At 38.7% G+C, this 18,243-nt stretch overlaps 1 protein-coding gene across 3 annotated transcripts in view; it reads right to left on the bottom strand.

The window, feature by feature from the left end:
* Positions 1 to 18,243, bottom strand: part of LOC129860196 (CUB and sushi domain-containing protein 1-like) — a 588,526-nt gene that overhangs the window by 204,428 nt on the left and 365,855 nt on the right. For all 3 annotated transcript variants that reach the window (XR_008760312.1, XM_055930581.1, XM_055930589.1), the window contains exons 8-10: positions 11,987 to 12,068; positions 11,454 to 11,578; positions 8,197 to 8,318 (exon numbers count right to left, since the gene is read on the bottom strand). Coding sequence is in view for 2 of the 3 variants with exons in the window: in XM_055930581.1 (XP_055786556.1) it covers positions 8,197 to 8,318; positions 11,454 to 11,578; positions 11,987 to 12,068 (329 nt within the window). In the remaining variant the exon portion in view is untranslated. The remainder of the gene's footprint in view (positions 1 to 8,196; positions 8,319 to 11,453; positions 11,579 to 11,986; positions 12,069 to 18,243) is intronic.

Below are 18,243 nucleotides of genomic sequence, written 5' to 3'. Positions count from 1 at the left end.
TTGAATATTCCCTACAAACAACAGTGTTATCTTGAAAGAGGGTCAACTGGTGGGCATTTTCAGAACCTGGACGGTTCATTGAACTGTGGACATCTAGACCTATCCTATACATACACCTGTGTAATCAATGTAACACATTATGGTTGGCTTATGATCACAAATCAACTAGGGATCTGATGAGGCAGCACTACTTGTAATACTTAATGTCAGAAAATATTAGCTGGAGAACAGATCGGAAGAAAGAAACATTTTATGAGGTTGATCATACTCTGTCCTGCTCATACTTTGAAAGCAATCCTTCCTCCAATTAGATAGAGAACATAATTCCTAAGCCCAAAACTTGAGTATCATATCTTCCCAAACTAGCAACAAAAGCCACAGAATGGACGTTCATTAGAGCTGAATGACAGCTACTATGTCAGTGACGTCCATGTGTTCTAAAAAGAACTCACTGGTTTGTTTTCAAAACCCAAGTTTTCCACCAAGATAAATGCTCATGTTTGAATAATGGCATGCAACAAATTAGAGAAGGAAATCATGAAAACTTGACTTACACAGCAAGTAATTTAAAAAGGGCACTTGCTTCTTGCAATAAATATAGGTAAAAACAACTTTCAGAAGAGTAATTTTATTACAAAACAGACTACTTTAAGATAATTCTATCCTATACTACCTGCAAAATGAATTGAGAATAGGCTTAAAGAAAAGGAACAAACAGGAGACAGACAGGAACATTTGCCACAACCCCAGCCATTGGAAGACAAGTTACATTTACATTACATTTAAGTCATTTAGCAGACGCTCTTATCCAGAGCGACTTACAAGTACATACATTCATACTTTTTTTTTTTGTACTGGCCCCCCGTGGGAATCGAACCCACAATCCTGGCGTTGCAAGCGCCATGCTCTACCAACTGAGCTACACGGGACTCAAGTTTGAAGTTTGAACCCATTTAATGAATCGAAATCTCTAAGGACCATGTACTTGGCGCAAGATACACTATATATACAAAAGCATGTGGACACCCTTTCAAATGAGTGGATTCAGATATTTCAGCCACACCCATTGCTGACAGGTGTAAAAAAATCAAGCACACAGCCATGCAATCTCCATAGACAAGCATTGGCAGTTGATTGGCCTTACTGAAGAGCTCAGTGACTTTCAATGTGGCACCGTCATAGGATGCCACCTTTCCAACAATTCAGCTTGTTAAGTGTTGAAGTGGAAACGTCTAGGAGCAACAACGGCTCAGCCGTAAAGTGGTAGGCCACACAGAACAGGACCGCCGAGTGCTGAAGCGCATAGCGCATACACATTTTCTGTTCACTCACTACCGAGTTCCAAACTGCCTCTGGAAGCAACGTCAGCACAAGAGCTTCATGAAATGGGTTTCCACAGCCGAGCAGTCGCACACAATCCTAAGGTCACCGTGCACAATGCTAAGCGTTGACTGGAGTGGTGTTAAGCTCACCGCCATTGGACTCTGGAGCACTGGAAACGCATTCTCTGGAATGATGAATCATGCCTAACCATCTGGCAGTCTAACGTACGAATCTGGGTTTGGCAGATGCCAGGAGAACGCTATCTGCCCTAATGCATAGTGCCAACTGTAAAGGGACTAATGGACTAAATGTATCTTTCAAAAATAAATGTATCTTTCCTCTCTCTGTGTTTCACAATTTTCCTTCAGTCGCAAGAGGCTGAATGTATCTCACAGGAGAAAGCAACCGAGCATGCAAAACAGCGCCCCTCTGTCTCTCTATGTGTAGGCCATCTATCTGATGCTGTCTGGTCCAAACGAGTATGGCACTGTTGCCGACTCTAGCATTGAAGGCAAAGGAAGCCAGCAACTATCTGGCCTCCCTTGACAAAAAAAGTATAAAAAATGTGCCAATCAGAGTTGAGCTAAACTAAGCGAGCTCAACTGTGAATGGTCCTGGCGCACCAAAGAAAAGTGTCAAGGGAGGCCAGCTTGGATTTGGCGTCACTCCTATCAAATCCCATTGAGAGTATATGTCATTGACAGAAAAACTTGAATTGTTGCATCTATTTGTGTTGTTGTCCTCCGGTGGCTAGCTAGCCAGCTAGCTAAAATTGGCACTTTCCTAAATTAGCCATGGATGGAGATAGGGATTTGGACTTGTGGTTTTACTTAAATCTCCATACTGGCCAATGATTATAACAGCAATTCTGATCCAGCCATTAATTCACACATTGTTGAGCCCCTGGCCTGAGAGGATGGAAGTTCAATATGTAGCTAGATGTAGAAGACTCATGTTAACTAGCTAACGTTGCCCATGAATGGAAGTTAGGATAGAGAGCAAGCTATTTAGCCAGGTAGCCTAGTACAACGAAAAATAAAAGCATGTACTGTATGACAAAGTGATAGACTGCTTCGTCAACATGAAAGAGAGGAGGATGGAATAGGTTAGGCAGCTCCTGTTTCTTTGGGACTTGCGGTAACTCTCTGTGGTTCTAAATCAAAAGTTGTTTAGTGGTCCGAAAAGTTCGGAAACATTAACTTGCTTGACCATGCTGTAGGTCATGTAACTATCTGTTACTTTACATGCAATATACTTTGTGGACTTAGGTTGCTATCCGGTTTTGTGATAAAGCAAAGGTGTTGTTGAATTCATTCTGCCACTGTCTCTTCTTATTGTTTCGGCCTTTAGGCCCATATATCATGTTCGCAAGGAATATGAATTAACAGGTTATAGAGCAAACAACGCAATTATCACAACACATACAGATGAAGTCGGAAGTTTACATGCACCTTAGCCAAATACATTTAAACTCAGTTTTTCACAATTCCTGACATTTAATCCTAGTAAAAATGCCCTGTCTTAGTTCAGTTAGGATCACCACTTCATTTTAAGATTGTGAAATGTCAGAATAATAGTAGAGAGAATAATTTATATAAACTTTTATTTATTTCATCACATTCCCAGTGGAAAGTTTGCATACACTCAATTAGTATTTGGTAGCATTGCCTTTAAATTGTTTAAAACCTGTTTGGGATAGGGGGCAGCATTTTCACTTTTGGATGAATTGGTGCCCAAATTGAACGGCCTCCTACTCTGTCCCAAATGATAATATATGCATATTATTATTATTATTACTATATAATAGAAAACACTCTGAAGTTTCTAAAACTGTTTGAATTATGTCTGTGAGTATAACAGAACTCATATGGCAGGCAAACTTACAAACAGGAAGTGAGAATTATGAGAAGGGTCGATGTGAAAGGCATCGCCTATTCAATTCCCTGTAATTTATGGATCTGATTGTACTTGATACGCCGTCCACTAGATGTCAACAGTCAGTAGAACGTGGAATGAAGCCTCTAGTGTGATGTGGGACCGGATGGGAGGGGAATGAGTCAGTGGTCTGGCAGAATGCTAGTTTCTAGTCACGCGCGCTAGTCATGGAATGACCATGTGTGCCATTACTTATACAGACATGAAGAAATGCTCCGGTTGGAACGTTATTGGATATATATGATAACAACATCCTGAAGATTGATTCTCTACTAAGTTTGACCAGTTTATTCGACTTGTAATATAACTTTTTGAAGTTTTCGTCCGAGTTCGCCTGGACCGGCACCATCATTTGGACATGTGAACTACACATGCTAGCAAAAGTTACTAATTCGACATAAGTAATGGACATTATCGAACAAAACAACGATTTATTGTGGAACTAGGATTCCTGGCACTGCATTCTGATGAAAGATCATCAAAGGTAAGGGAATATTTATGATGTAATTTCGTATTTCTGTTGACTCCAACATGGCGGAGAAATGAGCGCCGTCTCAGATTATTGCATGGTATGCTTTTTCCTAAAGTAAAAAATTAATCTGACACAGCGGTTGCATTAAGAACCAGTGTATCTTTAATTATATGTAAAACATGTATCTTTCATCAAAGTTTATGATGAGTATTTCTGTTATTTGACGTGGCTCTCTGTAATTACTCCGGATATTTTGGAGGCCTTTCTGAACATGGCACCAATGTAAACCGAGATTTGTGGATATAAATATGCACATTATCGAACAAAACATAAATGTATTGTGTAACATGATGTCCTATGAGTGTCATCTGATGAAGATTATCAAAGGTTAGTGATTAATTTTATCTCTATTTCTGCTTTGGTGACTCCTTTCTTTGACTGGGAAAAATGGCTGTGTGTTATTTGTATTTGGTGGTGATCTAACATAAATATATGTTGTGTTTTCGCTGTAAAACATGTTTAAAATCGAACACGATGGGTAGATTAACAAGATGTTTATCTTTCATTTGCGGTATTGGACTTGTTAATGTGTGAAAGTTACATATTTCCCAAAAATATTTTTGAATTTCGCGCGCTGCCTTTTCAGCGGAATGTTGTGGGTGTTCCGCTAGCGGAACTAACTTGGGTCAAACGTTTCAGAAAGCCTTCCATAAGCTTAAGTTGGGTGAATTTTGGCGCATTCCTCCTGACAGAGCTGGTGTAACTGAGTCAAGTTTGTAGGCCTCCTTGCACGCACACACCTTTTCAGTTCTGCCCACAAGTTTTCTACAGGATTGAGGTCAAGGCATTGTGATGGCCACTCTAATACCTTGACTATGTTGTCCTTAACCTGTTTGGGCTGCAGGGGCAGTATTGAGTAGCCGGATAAAAGGTGCCCATTTCAAACGGCCTCGTACTCAATTCTTGCTCGTACAATATGCATATTATTATTACTATTGGATAGAAAACACTCTCTAGTTTCTAAAACCGTTTGAATTATATCTGTGAGTAAAACAGAACTCCTTTTGCAGCAAACTTCCTGACAGGAAGTGGAAAATCTGAAATCGATGCTCTGTTCTAGGGCCTGCCTATAAAGGTCCTTGATATTTATTATTTCTGGAGAGCGCGTGACGGGACCTGGATTTGCCTTCTGATAAGCTGACGTTATGGACGACTAATATCTCCGGCTTTGATTTTATTTGATACATGTGACAATGTCATCGTAAAGTATGTTTTTTCAATATAGTTTTATTAGATTATTGACATTTTTTCGGGACATTAGGCGTGTTGCGTTGTGTGCCTTTGTTCAGGAAGGAGAGCTTCGAGCCACTTTGCTAGCTTTCCGTGCTAATTGACTGGAGAAGAGGACATTCTAAATCTAAACAACGATTGTTCCCGACAAAGGACCCCTTGTACAACATTCTGATGAAAGATCGTCAAAAGTAGGACCCATTTTATGATGCTATTTCATATATCTGTCGAACATGTGAAATAGTCGTTTGCGCCCAGATTTTGGGTACTCTCTCGCTATACCTAAGCTGGATGTCGTAATGAAGTTATTTTTTAGAATTCTAACACGGCGATTGCATTAAGAACTAGTGTATCTATCATTTCCTATACAACATGTATTTTTTAGTAACGTTTATGTATATTTATTTGGTCAGAATAGTTTGAGTGTCATAAAAATATCCGCACATTCTGGGAAAAAGATGCTACGTTAGCACAATGTATAACCACTGATTTCAGCTCTAAATATGCACATTTTTGAACAAAACATAAGTGTATGTATAACCTGATGTTATAGGACTGTCATCTGATGAAGCTTATCAAGGTTAGTCAAAAATTATATATCTTTTGCTGGTTTATTCGCTATCGCTAACGTGCCTATTGCTATCGCTAACGTGCCTTGATGAATGAATGCGGTAGTGTGGTAGGCTATTGTAGTAAGCTAATATAATGCTATATTGTGTTTTCGCTGTAAAAAGCTTAAAAAAACGGAAATATTGGCTGGATTCACAAGATGTTTGTCTTTAATTTGCTATACACCATCGATTTTTCAGAAATGTTTTATGATGAGTATTTAGGTATTTGACGTTGGTGTCTGTAATTACTCTGGCTGCTTCGGTCCTATTTGTGACGGTAGCTGTGATGGTATCTGCAACGTAAAACTGATTTATACCTCAAATATGCACATTTTTCGAACAAAACATAGATTTATTGTATAACATGTTATAAGACTGTCATCTGATGAAGTTGTTTCTTGGTTAGTTTGCTTGGTTCCTGGTTAGTTAGCTTGGCTTTGTGCATGCTACCTGTGCTGTGAAAAATGTCTGTCCTTTTTTGTATTTGGTGGTGAGCTAACATAAATATATGTGGTGTTTTCGCTGTAAAACATTTTAAAAATCGGACACGTTGGCTGGATTCACAAGATGTTTATCTTTCATATGCTGTATTGGACTTGTTAATGTGTGAAAGTTAAATATTTCAAAAAAATATATTTTGAATTTCACGCCCTGCACTTGAAGTGGCTGTTGTCATATTGTGCCCGGCTCCGGGCTTGCAGCCCAAAGAAGTTAAACCATTTTGCCACAACTTTGGGAGTATGCTTGGGGTCATTGTCCATTTGGAACAATGGACAATATTTTGTGAAGTGCACCAGTCCCTCTTGCAGCAAAGCAAAGGTTTTTTCCTTGCTGTCGATATAGGACTCGTTTTACTGTGGATATAGATAATTTTTTACCGGTTTTCTCCAGCATCTTCACAGCGTCCTTTGCTGTTCTTCTGGGATTGATTTGCACTTTCACACCAATGTACGTTCAACTCCAGGAGACAGAACGCGTCTCCTTCCTGAGTGGTATGATGGCTGTGTGGTCCCATGGTGTTTATACTTGCGTACTATTGTTTGTACAGATGAACTTGGTACCTTCAGGCATTTGGAAATTGCTCCCAAGGATGAACCTGACTCGTGGAGGTCTACAATTTTCTTTCTGGGGTCTTGGCTGATTTCTTTTGATTTCCCCCTGATGTCCAGCAAAGAGGCACTGAGTTTGAAGGTAAGCCTTGAAATACATCCAAAGGTACACCTCCAATTGACTCAAATTATGTCAATTAGCCTATCAGAAGCTTCTAAAGCCATGACATCATTTTCTGGAATTTTACAAGCTGTTTAAAGACACAGTCAGCTTAGTGTATGTAAACTTCTGACCCACTGGAATTGTGATACAGTGAATTATAAGTGACACAATCTGTCTGTAAACAATTTTTGGAAGAATTACTTGTGTTATGCACAAAGTAGATGTCCTAACCAACTTGCCAAAACTATAGTTTGTTAACAAGAAATTTGTGTAGTGGTTGAAAAATAAGTTTTAATGACTCCAACGTAAGTGTATGTAAACTTCCGACTTCAACTGTAGGTTGTGATATGGCTTTTTGGGGGGCCAAGTGCAGCCAAGTGACAATGTTTTTTATTTCCAATCACTTTGAAGAGTTCCACTTCCTTTAAGGCACTCTTTCTTGAAGTATCCATAATTTACGGCAGGAAATATTAATTACTGTTTGCTTTATCTTTCGTGCTCTGACCCCTATGTTGCACGAGGGATATAAATGACAAGTAGAAACCATTAATTGAACAGTTTCAAGTGGGCCCTCTTTATAAAATTAGATTTTTTTTCTGCTAATATGCCTCATATTTGTAATGATCATTTAGTGAGTTTAATGCCATTTCTACGCTAATGCACACAATGGCATTGCATTAATGCGGTAACATAATCATGATTATGTGATTGGATCCCCCCCACCACAGAATAGATATTTATCCATTGCACCAGCACGATTCCAATACTGCTCTTGAAACTTTTCTGACATTGAGGTGACTGAATTAAAATAAATAATTTTCACACAGAAATCATCTCCATTCTTGCCGTTAACTTGTGGCGTCTACTATTCAAAGAAAATGAAATAAACATGGAGTATGCCAAGTATAAACAAATTGTTTAATCGCTGAAAGAATGCATGATAATGAAATGTTTCCTTAACAATGCCAATGAAGCCATCCAATGTCATGGGTTGTTTGGCATCATGCAGGGTAGATATACCACACATTTGTTATAATTTAAAGGTTTATGCCTCACATACTATTTTGCATTACAGAACATTTTGTCTCTCGTAAGATGTCCTATGTCCTGTCCTATTGGGTCACTGTCACAATAAAATATATTTCCCTTCATTTAGAGTAAAAAAATCTCTCAGACTGCATCCAAAATATTGTGATAATGCCTTGATACTCAACTTGCAAAATACTACAAAAAAATGAATTAAATGATTGAAGTTGAACCATTCACCTTGCAGAGGGATTCATTAGCAAGTATATGAATGCTGATAACTCACCGTGTTAAAGTGAAAGAAAGAAGAAAATACATCTGACTCACCTTCCCATTGTCCACTGCTGTTATGACCCAGACACAGTGGGCATTATTTTCATACTGAACAGGGTAATTAGGGGACGTGATGAAGCCCTTTGGTCCTCTTAAATTAGAGCCACACGTTCTCGCTGTTGAAATCAAATACATCCATCAGAAATGAAACATTGGAAACAACAATGCAATGCTACAACAGGTTATATACATCCCACAATTACACTGAGAAAATGAGCTATTTGGTAAAGCAATAACCTCAACGAACTCCAGAAATAGACTTGACACTGCTGTACATTTTCTGTAAAACAGTTGGTCGTGGAATGCATTCAAGGTTGGAAGATGGACACTTTCTCTACAAAAATGAGATTCCTTGTTTTGCGTCATAGAAAATGTGTCTGGAATCTTAAGGTTGGATTCCAGTCTTCTGAGAATCCAACCTTAAGTGGTATCCTTCTACAGTGGTATCCTTCACTGAAAGGCTGGAAGCCAACATGCTTGTTTACAAAACAGTGCCTTTTAATAGCACCTATTTACTCAAACTTTATCCTCTCCACAACAACTGAGGATTGGTGAAGTGAAATCATCAAGAGGTGAAGCTGAAAATGATTAATTTTGAAATCTCTGATGACTACGCTGTGCGCCTGTTAATTATCGAAGTTTCAGAGGGTTCTATAGTCGGTAGAAAAAAATGGCAAAACGAGCACATTCTTCATTTACAGGTCGGAACCACAGTCTATAATTAACTAAGTAATCACCTGGGATCATGCCAATCCGGGGGAGAAAAGAGCAGCAGTGTATCTCTGAGCTGGAGGCTTTTTAAATTCACATTTAATGGCTTCTACCTGTTACTTAGCTCCGCATGGAGGGGGTGGTAGTGGAGAGAGGTTTGGGGGTGAGGGGGTAGTAGAGTGTTATTCTTAAAGGGTTTACTGGGTGATGCTGTGACAAAAAGTGTCTGGATCAATCAGTACTTTCCAGGAATGGTGCTAAGAAAATGTCAAACATGGTTACTCTTACTTCTGGATGGTTGACATACTGCCTCATTTAATTTTGATTTATGTTATCTGGAGGCCTGTGCCCTCTATGGCTTTGAAAGTTAGAACTCTGCAGATCTCAGCTCGGGCCCAAATTGAACCAGGTTGTCTCAGTCGCGACCAAATATTTACATTCCTATTTTTTTGTATCCAAACGCAATCTGGATAACACATTTTTATGGTATATTGATAGTAAATGTAGCAATTATATAACAAGGGAACAACATTTAAACCTTTTTCATTGTCAATAATTCCATCTGCCCATATTCTTGATGAATAATATTAATAAGCTCACTGGTTTGAAACCACAAGATCAACCAAATCCGCTAAATAGCACAGCTAAAAATGCTGTGATTGAAGAAAAATAGTTTGGAGATTAAAATAGTAAAGCATTTAGGTTCATTATCATTTCTACACACTTTCTACCTGGTTTAAGTTCAGATTGGAGTATGAGTTTAGCCACAACATGCTTTCACAAGTGTGCCACTGGGCACACCATGTCATTTCAACGTGGAAATGTGGGTAATATTTGAGACATTGATCAATGAGATTCCAAACTTTATTCACAGACTTGTTGAGTTCCCAATGTGTTAACGCTATAGGTCCCCCCCATTCTTTAACTTCGATTTTTGGTTGAAATGGAGACGTGAATCCAACATATCAATTATTAATTTGTAGACAAACTTGAATTAAAGCCAGACTAAGTCAGTGGCATAGATGGCACTATCCAACCAGTATATACATCTTGATTTGATTTGATTTGATACATCTCCTTCAAATGTTGTTACTTGGTTGCATTGACAACCAAAAACAATCCAATATCCAGTTTGTCTACAAACAAAAATCTAAATGAAAGATTAGGACTTAATCGAATCTATTCAAAATTTAAATGCCCTTTAAAAAAAAGTTTGATTTGATTTAGTCCTATACTTTAACTTAGATTTTAATATTAATGAGTAACTTGAAGATTACATTTGAAAATCAATCAAAGCATGAAACCCTAGGCCTATTTATATTGTCTATTTTTAGTTTAACTCTGAGTTGAATTGAAAAAACAGCTGTTGATGTCTTTGCAAATGCTATATAGGCCTAAATAGTTTTATTGATGATATATGACTTAAAAAGTATGATTGCATTTAATTTGCTCCGTTATACCTACTCTTTGGAATGACTTTGATAGCAACAGTGAATATATTTAGTTATTAAGAGAGCTCTCAATAATCATTCTCATGATAGCACATTGGTAGAAGTCAGTGACAAATATCAAAGCTAAGCTAGGCTGGATTTGGCTAAAACCCTAGATGAGAGATCAAATAAATAATTGTAGATAAATCAACTATCCAGTAGGAGGTGCTGCACAGCCTATAGTTGAAGATCAAATGTTGTTTCAAAGGTCCAAATTCAAATACAAAATGATATGTGGAAAATTTGTTACAATGATGACATAATCTTGTGGTTGAAGTTTCACCCTCAAAACAACAACTTTTTTCACATCCAATATATTTTCCACGTTTACAGTTTGGTAGCACTTAACCTAATCTATTGTATATGGACTGCTATAAATTTCTTGTAAATAAAAAATTTAAATCATCCATGCTTCCCCAAATCTAAATGGATAGGGATTACAGATTTTTTTCTATTGAGACTAATGGCGCTGTATATATTTTTAACTTGTATTTGGTCAGGGGAAACCCATTGAGAGCAGGATCACATTTTCAAAGGTGATAAATAGTGTATATAGCAACAACAACAAAAAACTTGTAAAAATAGACCTTTTCTGTTTTTGTACAAAACATGTGCTAACAAAAGCCTACCATGCAGTCATAATAATTTTGGGAGCTCATGTGATATTCATCCCAGCTATTAACACTTCAAAGGAAGACAGCTTGCGGTTACTGCCTCTCACAGATGGCTAACAACTGCAAGTCTCAATAAAGACAGAGAGAAGACGTCTCAATGCTTTTAAATCAAGGGGATTGAATCTTGAATAGCCTTTGTAAATTCCAGGTAAAGCCATGGTAATATGAAGAATAGAGAACATTCAAGTCTTTGACCTGGGAGGTAGTAGGTAGCAGTTATATCCTCAAAATATAAGAATCTCTGTACTGTAGTCCCTTACCATTGAACACCCTACTCATCATTGGTGCGTGTCCCCCATCTCCCTTAACGAGATGTGAAAATGTATCAACAGAAAGTGTTGGGATGGGAAAATGGTCTGCATGCATTCACACTTACTGCGGCAGATAGGCCTGTGGTCACTCCACGCGGCCAGTGTCTCTGTCACTCTCTGGCAAGTGATGCTCTTTGATCCCTGAAGCACGTAGCTGTCATCGCAGGAAAACTGGATGCTGGCTCCGACCCTATGGGAGTTGGAGAGACAAATGACTATCAGTGACTGACCTGTCGCACAGAGCGCACCATCGACCCCTGGTCCCTCTATGCCTGTGACAGACTTCCTTCCTCTAAATATAACTTTTTTTCTCTGTGTACAAGTTCACTACCATTCTCAAGTTTCTTTGTTTTTAATGGTGATAAGTAAGTCTGCCTCCTTTTAACAAACAAGTAATGACCCTTGTTGAATTAAGGTATCTTCTCTAAGAGGGTCTTATCACCTATTGAGGGGGTGCAATTGCAATCACTAATGGTGATGGTATAGCAGTGGGGGTTTAAAAATGCAACACAGCAGGGCTCGCACTGATTAAAGCTGTTCCACACAGTTCCCATTACACTGACGGCAAACCTGATAAGAGTGAAGAAAAGGCACCCACTGAAAGTCAAAGCCCATCCTCTTCCCATTCTCTGGAATCCCAGGATCTGGACAAATGTCTGCTGCCATGCCCCCTTGGCTCACTACAGAAAGAGGATAAAAGGTGGAAAACAGAGTGGTGAGGGAAAAGAGGTACAAAACCTATTGAAATACTAGTGACAGATATAATAAAATAATACCATGAAAGTGGGGCACCACAAGTGTACTGTATATACCGGGCAGGTATGGAAAAAATACCTATATGTATATATATATATATATATATATATATATATATATATATATATATATATAATAATCAAAGTAATGTGATAAACTTGACTGTACAATATTCATGACTAATTCATTTATTGACACTACAAAATATACACACTGATGGTTATAAAAAAAGGTTGAGTTTGCTATCGATGCTCCATAAGAAGTGCTGACAAGAATCGGAAAGGTATTACATTAGAAGCACAGGGCCAGGAACAAGAGACAGCGGCGACAAACAGCACCCTCACAATTATAGTTGGAGAGATTCAATACATCTCATTTCATGTTCTAACAAGATCACGCGCCATTAGTCTCAATGAAAAAAAATATTCCTCTATCGCTGCCGTTAATTCAGATGCCATGAAATAATATAAAAATGAGTCCACTCACAGTTACTGCAAACTTAGAGCATTAGTAGTGAAATTGTCAATTAAAACTTTTGGCGCCAATTTGGACTAAAAATTGCTTTCGGAATGGAAAATACATTGATCATTGGGCGTTGTTTCATGTAAAACATGTCTTGAAATAAAAAGTTAAAAGTCTCTAATGACCACAACACAGACTGAGAAAAATCATTACACATAATAATCTTGCATCTAACACGACACAACACCACTGGACAATACCCCAATACACTTTTATAGTATTCTATCTATTCTAATATAATACACATTACTTAATGTTAGCGTATGTAAGCAAAATGTAAGTGAAACGTTTAAGGTAAGAAATGTGTCATACAATTTACAGAATAATGTTTGGATAGATGCATTTATTAAAGGAACAATATATTTTTATATTACATCAAACTGGTTTATAAGCTTTGCTTCAAGTGAAATAATTGAACAGGTGAGTCAACAGCTATAGAAATATAACAGCCTGTACAATGTTTCATCATAACATTTGTATGGATTGCATTCAGATATGAAATATGTATTTGTGACGTGGTGAGGTTGGACAAAGGTGCAGAGAAGAGAACAGACGAGAAATCAGTGGTAAGGATAAACAAAAATACTTTACTGAGGAACAGTAGCCGCAGGATCACAGTACACTAGAAAAACAACAAACACTGTGTTTGAATAATCATACTAACCGCACTTACTGTACTATTTGTAATGTGAATTGAGTATATAGCATGCTTATTGGTCATAGTATGGATATAGTTAGTATGCCAAAAGTTCCCGGATGTTGTACTGAAAGTATACATACAGAGGACACTATTTCCGTACTTTAGGGCCCATAATGCAATTCTTCAGGAAATGGCGGAAAATATGAAGCCAAAGTACAATGAGAGCGGATACAAATTCATTGCTTTGACTAATTATGACAAATGTAAAAAAATGTTGAGCAATGTAATAGAGCAATGACTTTTCAAATAAGTTACGTTACCCGTTATGTTGGCTGACAAATTGTTAGCTACGCTGTCCTTGCGAACCACTTATCAGCAGTATGTACCGGTATGATAGCTCGCTACCTAACGTTAGTTGGCTACTTATACATCAAACTTGCCAGTATATTAACTATAAGCTATCTAACTACCTAACATTTATTGACTTTATTATTCCCGTCATTCTTAGCTTTAATGGTATAGTCGTTGTGCGTTCTCAATGGACATTCGGGTGCTTTGTAAATTCGCTCTGGCTATCTACTCCGATTTCAGAGCACTCTCGTTTGAGTGTACCAGGGCGCAGAATAATGAATTTACGAGCGCCCAACACCCGTTGAATGTGGCCAGTATCAGTAAACGTTGGCAAAAATGTGTAATTAAATTGTAGCCAGCAGCACAGTCACCAACGCTCTGGATAACATGAAAACTGCCTAACCAGCTCTGCTAGGGCGAGTAAAATGATCAGTGGTCTCATTTGCGTCTGGAAGTAGCTAGCTTGAGTGCTTGACTGCCGTTGTAAGGTCAGAACGCTCAAATCAACCCTATTCTTTGTCCCGAGCGTCCAGTGTGCGCTCCGAGAGCGAAACGCTCTGAATTTACAAACGGACAATCTGACAACGGTCTGAATTTACGAGCGCACTTTGGCACTCCACATTGATTTTAAGAACACACCCGAAGTCGTAAAATGTCAAACAAGTAATTTGTTATGCTAACTAGCTAGCAAGAGGTTGCATAGCAACAGCATCAACTTCTGGTAGACAGGCGAAGAGCTAGGACGCTCAACTGAAAGCCTACTGTTCATTTACAGTACACTAAAATGAACTAATAGCATATACTCATTAAGTATGTAGTATACAGTATGTTAGTATGGGTATTCGAACACAGCTTAAGTCTCGAAAACTCACTCAGGAACCGACCTCACACGGTAAACAACTCACGCTTCTGCAAAGGACCACAGAAAACACACGTGTTTTAACACAGACACAATCATGAAATAATAAGACACACCTGAGTCCAATAAATATCTCTAGGGCGGTCTTTGCTGCCCTCTGGTGCCAGGAGGAACCATGACCGTATTTCCACCTTGTGATGACAGTAGCTTTAATAATTTACCACTCATGGCAATTAGTGTTGCAAAGGGAGGGTATTTTACTGGAAACTTTCAAAGTTTACCAGTAATCTTCCAGAATTGTTATAACTTTCAAGGAATTATATGGAATTTTATCAGATAACATCTAGTGGCCGTTTTGGGTACTTCAAATCATCCCAGGTGTCTGTATTTATCTCTGTCCCTCTGTGTGGCCTTATCACATGTAAAATATACACTCACCCAGACAGTTTATTAGGTACACCACACTGTTCATGAAAATGGATCGATCCTACATACAGTGAGTAATATGGCAATGGCTTGCTATATAAAGCAGGCAGACCGGCATCGAGTTATTCAGTTACTGTTCGATTGAATGTTAGAATGGGCATAACGAGTGGGCTAAGTGACTTTGAGCTTGGTATGATCTACGGGGCCAGGGACGCCGGATACAGTATCTCAGAAATGTCCTCCCTCCTGGGCTTTTCACGCACGACAGTGTCTAAGGTTTCCCGAGAATGGTGCAATAAACAAGAAACATCCAGTCAGTGGTAGTCCTTTAGGCAAAAACAGCTCATTGATGAGAGAGGTCAAAACGTGTGTGCAAAACGTCATCTCGGAACACACAACTCGTCGATCTTAGTCACGGATGGGCTATTGCACCGGGTTCCCCTCCTTTGAGCTAAAAGTAAGAATTGAGGAGTGGAAAAACCTTGCCTGGTCTGATGAAGCTTCATGCTGATGGCAGAGTCATGATTTGGCATGAGCAGCATGAATCCATGGACCCACCCTGCCTGGTGTCAGCAGTACAGGCTGGTGGCGGTGGTGTACCACTGCGTGATGTCATTGCGTCATAGTGGAATAACATCCCTGTGGAACGTTTCTGACTTGTAGGATCCACGCCCCGAAGAATTCAGGCTGTTCTGGGGGCAAAGGGGCGTCCGACCCAGTACTAGATGGGTGTACTTAGTAAACGGTCTGGTGAGTGTATAAAATAATAAAAAAATATTATTTGAATATAAAAATAGAATGATAAACCTGTAAAACATTATCCTAAATATAAAACATATATTTAGTGAATAAGTGTTTAATATGAGGGTTTCTGCATGAAATATCCATAATATTTTTGTACACATTTTTTTTTAAATTTGACTATGTAAATATGTCTTTGTTGTAAATGTTTTTTTGCCAAACTGGTGGCAGTTGTGAAAAAACAAAACATTTGGAAGTGTTGCAGAGTTAATTGGAAATAATGCAATTCTTTTCACTAATTAGACTATTTTCTCTTGAACCATATAGTCTATCCACTAGAAACCCAAGGACAGTATGGACACAGATATAAAAAATGAATACTATAAATGAATATATGAAATACAAGTTATTCAAGTATAAATTACCAAAGGTATCATAGATTGCCATAGACTACGTGTTAATTACCAAAAAATCTAGTAACTTTGGTAAATTACTGGTAGCTTTGCAACCCAAGTGGTAATACAAAGGAAAAAAACATGAAAAATCATGGGATGGCTCCGCTCCATAGCACATCCAAGTCTACCATTCCTGTGCCAATGTGTGTTGGTGTTCTCACCTTAATTTCTTCATCATTCTGTCACATAATCTCAGATGTTTTACTGCTCCCAAATCACATTAAATCAGGTTACACACAATTTTATCTCAATCTGTTGATAAAAAGCTGATGCAAAAAGCTGGTTCCCCCCATTCCTTTTGATGTACTTACTGCACAGTAATCACAGACTACAGCATCCTTTCAGAACCATTTCCATGAGTGAACGCTCAATATACAGTATGGTATTGGTTTAAGTTACAATTATTTTCTATGAAAGATCAACATGCTACATGCGAAATGGGATATTGGAGGATACGTTCAGAGCATTTGAGAACATATTAACCTTGTCCCATGAAATCCGATGTAATAATTTATAATGGTAATATGTTCATTTCAAGCCAAGGTCAGAGAATGTGTTCATGGATTTAGCAGCATGGACAGCCAGTGATATCCATTTTGATAAACTGTCATGTCTTTCTGTTTGATGTTGTCTTCAAACGTCATCTCTGTTTATTGCTGATATCAGTTTGTAAAGTTACACACTGCGATCAAAGCTTATGTCCAGCTTACTGATGTGAATTTGGCACTAACATTTCTGTTTCCTGTTCTGCACAATGATCATCCTACTCCACTTTTTTGTGTTAGGACTATGGTTTGAAAATTAAAAGGATCATGACTTCAATTTCATACTAATTTAACAAAGATATTTGTTTGTCAGCGGGTTTTTTGCAGGGAATTTTTAGCAGGGAGAACTACAACTGCAAGTTTCTGTTCCCTCTCACAGCCTCCCCATTTTGACTTCTCTAGACTACTATTATAATCAATGATGAGCTCACATAGGTCACTTCTGCTGCGAAAGGTAAACTTTCCACTCCATCTTTAATGACTACTATCATTAAAGATCCACGGATGACTTCGTTAAGACACATATTTGAGTACTGTCAACGATAACAAACTGAACTTTGCTCCAAACATAGATACCAATTTGTAAAATAATTTTATTTGAGAAAATTTTATTATTTCATTGTAAATAGAACTAGTGACTCTATTTTATAGATTTTTTCAAATCTCTTGTAACCTTTTCCATGGCTGCCTAGTTTGGGAATTTGAAGTGAAAATAAATATTTGGAACAGAATGAATAGATTGGGATGGTATTCAGTAAGGTCATCAGAATACTGTACAACAGATGTCTCTCAGAAATATTTACCAAACAAGTTCTAGGTAAAGCCAAGACAACTTTAGATAGTGGCCAGTGCAGCTTGAATAAATAATTATAATTTCTTCCTTCGGGCTTGTCACGACTCCGACCGAGGCAGGCTCTCCTTCCCGTTCGGGTGGCGCTCGGCGGTCGTCGTCACCGGCCTATTAGCTGCCACTGAACCTTTCCTCCCCGTCCTTATGTGTTTATTGGTTACACCTGTTTTGTATTAGGTTTGTAATTAGTTGGGCTTATCAGTCAGCCGGCCCGCCCATTTCTTTGTGCGGGATTGTTAGTTGGTAAGAGTGGTGTTTGTTTTCGATCTACGTTGTATCTGGACTGTTTTCGTTCCCCCCCGTGTCTGGGGTAGTTTTATGAGAACATCCAGTGTATAGAAGGGTGGCCTAGTTTCTCAGTGTTCATTAAAGAACATTTGTTATTGCACATGCTGTTTCCTGCACTTGACTTCCCACTCCGACACCCAGTCCTTACAGAATCCCGCACCACGAAAGAAATGGAGTCAGCAGGAGCAGCGGCCAATCCTCTCCCATCGATGGAGGAACGGGTGCTCCATCATACCACCGTTCTCCACCGTATCGGATCGGCGATGGATTCAATGATGGAGCGAATGGACCGATGGGAGAGGAGTGGTCTCCTTTCTCCACCTTCGGCTCTTCCAGCCCAGGACTCTCCATCCATTATGATGGAGCGGCGGCGGGGTGCCAGGGGTTCCTACTCCAACTGGAACTGTACCTTGCCACCGTAA

This window comes from Salvelinus fontinalis, chromosome 1, assembly GCF_029448725.1.
Source record: "Salvelinus fontinalis isolate EN_2023a chromosome 1, ASM2944872v1, whole genome shotgun sequence".
Classification (NCBI taxonomy): Eukaryota; Metazoa; Chordata; class Actinopteri; order Salmoniformes; family Salmonidae; genus Salvelinus; species Salvelinus fontinalis.
This window is presented reverse-complemented; position numbering and strand designations above follow the sequence as displayed.